The 3,110-nt window shown below is 44.1% G+C and overlaps 1 protein-coding gene across 1 annotated transcript; it reads left to right on the forward strand.

The window, feature by feature from the left end:
* Positions 1-304: 304 nt before the first annotated feature.
* LOC120044300 (brain-specific homeobox/POU domain protein 3-like) lies at positions 305-1,966 on the forward strand. The gene is made up of 2 exons (XM_038988912.1): positions 305-424; positions 1,043-1,966. The coding sequence occupies exons 1-2, from the start codon at positions 305-307 to the stop codon at positions 1,964-1,966; spliced, it is 1,044 nt and encodes a 347-aa protein (XP_038844840.1).
* The last annotated feature ends 1,144 nt before the right edge of the window (positions 1,967-3,110 follow it).

Below are 3,110 nucleotides of genomic sequence, written 5' to 3' on the forward strand. Positions count from 1 at the left end.
GGGGAAAGGAGGGGGTGATGACCCACCGTTGGGGCGGGGCCAGTAACACAGCGTTATATTTTAGGTGGCTGCTAGGTAGCATCCATACTAGAGCTAAAAGCGGAGGAGTCCGAACGGATAGAAAGAGACCTACAGGGGAGCAGACAGGAGGTTTAAACCTGTCATCGTTAACAGCACTACCACCACCCTCAAACAACCAACAATTCTATCAATTTGTTTAATCCTGAGACGTTTCTAGTGACAACGGACCAACACGGAGCCAAACGAGGAAGACGGAAAACGGCCTTCACTAACTTCTGCAATCATGATGTCAATGAACAGCAAACAACCTTTCAGTATGCATCCCATACTGCACGAGCCGAAATACACGCCTCTGCAATCGAGCTCGGAGGCCATCCGGAGGGCATGCATGCCCACTCACTCGGTGAGTTACTTGACATTCAAATTATCCAATTATCAAGAATTAAAGGTATAGTCTCATAGCCATCCCGTTTTAATGTCAGGTGCACAAGGACAGTGAAATGCCTTTCTTGCTAGCTCTAAACCCAACAATGCAATAATCAATATAAATTGTAGGGGAGAATAGAACATGTGGAATTGGGTAAAACAACTCGCTAAATGCTTTGTAATTACACGAAAACTACGTATTGTCAATATCGTATTGTTAGTATAATGTATTCAGTTAGTCTCATGTCAAATTCGTCTCATTCCATGGTGCAGAGAAATTATTGAAGAGGATTGAAATATTCATTATTAACGAATAATCAAAAGTGATGGTGCAGTGGAGGATTTGGGCATATGAATAGTTGGGTTTATAGTCACGTACATTACATTAACTTAACGATTTGTTATTATGGATGATAAATTGCTTATTGTGGATAATGTCATTTATAATCTTTCCACAAAATGTAAACATTTCAAACCTCGTGCGTAATGCATTTCCATTTTAAAAACATCATCCAAACTTATCCTAAACTCTGCCTGTTTGGGCAGCATTAATAACCTGTCTCCTCTGCTTCCCCTGCTCCTCTCCATCGCACAGCTGCAGGGCAACATCTTTGCCGGATTTGATGAGACTTTACTGCAGAGGGCTGAAGCGCTGGCGGCGGTGGATATCGCAAAGAGCCATCCTTACAAGCCAGACGCGACCTACCACACCATGACCACCATGACCAGCATGACCTGTACCCCCACCTCGTCCTCGGCCCACCTCCATCACCCATCCGTGCTCACCTCGCACCACCATCACCACCCCCATCACCAGGGCTCTCAGGGCCTGGATGGCGACCTTCTGGACCACCTGACCCCCGGCATGTCCATCTCCCTGGGAGGAATGCCCGGCTCTGACGTCTGCTCCACGGCCTCCCATCCACATGCCCACATGTCCGCCATCAACCACATGCAGCACCACCATCATCACCAACAGGCCATGAACATGCACCCCCACAGCATGGGTTCGCACACCTCGCTAGGCGGCGGCGGGGACTCAGAGCCAGACCCCAGGGAACTGGAGTCCTTCGCAGAGCGGTTCAAGCAGAGGCGGATCAAGCTGGGGGTGACGCAGGCGGATGTGGGCTCGGCCCTGGCGAACCTTAAAATCCCCGGGGTTGGTTGCCTCAGTCAGAGCACGATTTGCCGTTTCGAGTCCCTCACCTTGTCTCATAATAACATGGTGGCCCTAAAACCCATCCTGGAAGCGTGGCTGGAGGAGGCAGAAAGGGCGCAGCGGGAGAAAATGACCAAGCCGGAGATTTTCAACGGAGGAGACAAGAAGAGAAAACGTACCTCCATCGCTGCTCCGGAGAAGCGCTCTTTAGAGGCATATTTCGCCGTGCAGCCGAGGCCCTCGTCAGAGAAGATTGCAGCGATAGCCGAGAAACTGGACCTGAAAAAGAACGTGGTCAGGGTGTGGTTTTGCAATCAAAGGCAAAAGCAGAAAAGGATGAAGTTCTCTGCAACACACTAGGCCAAAGGCAGAGCAAAACTTTAACCGAATAGACAAATCAGAAACAAATAGGCACACGGCTAATGTGGCCAATCGAGGCTGGCAGACAAGATGCGCTTCGCTCCTTTGAATTGGATAAAGACTTGAAAACCAATATCCCCCGGGGCAAAACGTAGGCTATAAACTCAACATATCGACGAATACAATAACAGTGAAATAGGAGATCGAAGTCATCATGCTCTTGAGGCGGAAAAGAGAAAACCCACCCCTTAACTCATGGCAATTATTGTACAAAAAAATTGAAAGCGAATAATACTTGTTATTATTCTCTTGAGTCAGAATAACTGTTTTATATTTATCATTGTACATTGTTGTGAATACATTGCACCTGTTTGTGTGAAGAGCGCATCTAGTTCGTTATTTAAAAAAATGATAATAATCAAATTGTTGTTTGCAGAAATGCTTAGGGCTTAATGTTGTCATCATTATGTGTCTCAGAGATGGTTGCCTCTCCGTAACACGGGGGTATTACTGTAATCCATTGCATGGTTTACTCGTAGGGCGTTATGTGTGAATTTATAGTTCTAAAAACCCATCTGAATGCATTGCAATAAGAGAGCATACACACGGGCAAACGCACGTACACGCGGACATACACAGTATACTTCTCTGTGTCTACCTCATTACGCTAGTGTTGGCACATTCATGGTCATTTTGGACTGTATGAGTATAAAACACACAAAAATAATCGTTCATTCGTTTTTTCGTTTTTATCCACGAAGTTAAGGTTGAATTAGATGACTCACAGATATGTCGGCTAAACATGGTGTATGTCTGTACTAATTTCACTGCAATGATGCTTTGACAATCAAATTATTTAGAATAATTACGTTGTAAAACTGCCCTTTTATGTCCTCACATGGAAACGAAAATATTTGTGTTATTATTATTATTATTGGGCCATGGATGGAAATAATGGTTACCTTGCATTCCCAGAGTTCAATGCACTTTGTAGATATTTTAAACATGAGGAATTGTTCACTTATTTATATTTTCATAATTTTACTTAGTTAGGTTTCTTTTTATTAACCTATTTATTTATTTGAACTTAATTTATTTACAATACAACGTATATTTGTGAATATGTGCTTTAATGTGTCTGTGT

Source organism: Salvelinus namaycush, chromosome 3, assembly GCF_016432855.1.
Source record: "Salvelinus namaycush isolate Seneca chromosome 3, SaNama_1.0, whole genome shotgun sequence".
Taxonomy (NCBI): domain Eukaryota; kingdom Metazoa; phylum Chordata; class Actinopteri; order Salmoniformes; family Salmonidae; genus Salvelinus; species Salvelinus namaycush.

Bases quoted from the DNA above. Each gene is read 5' to 3' on its own strand.
- LOC120044300 (XM_038988912.1), top strand. From the start codon at position 305: ATGATGTCAATGAACAGCAAACAACCTTTCAGTATGCATCCCATACTG. The intron at 425-1,042 runs GTGAGTTACTTG...TCCATCGCACAG, and splicing joins CATGCATGCCCACTCACTCG to CTGCAGGGCAACATCTTTGC.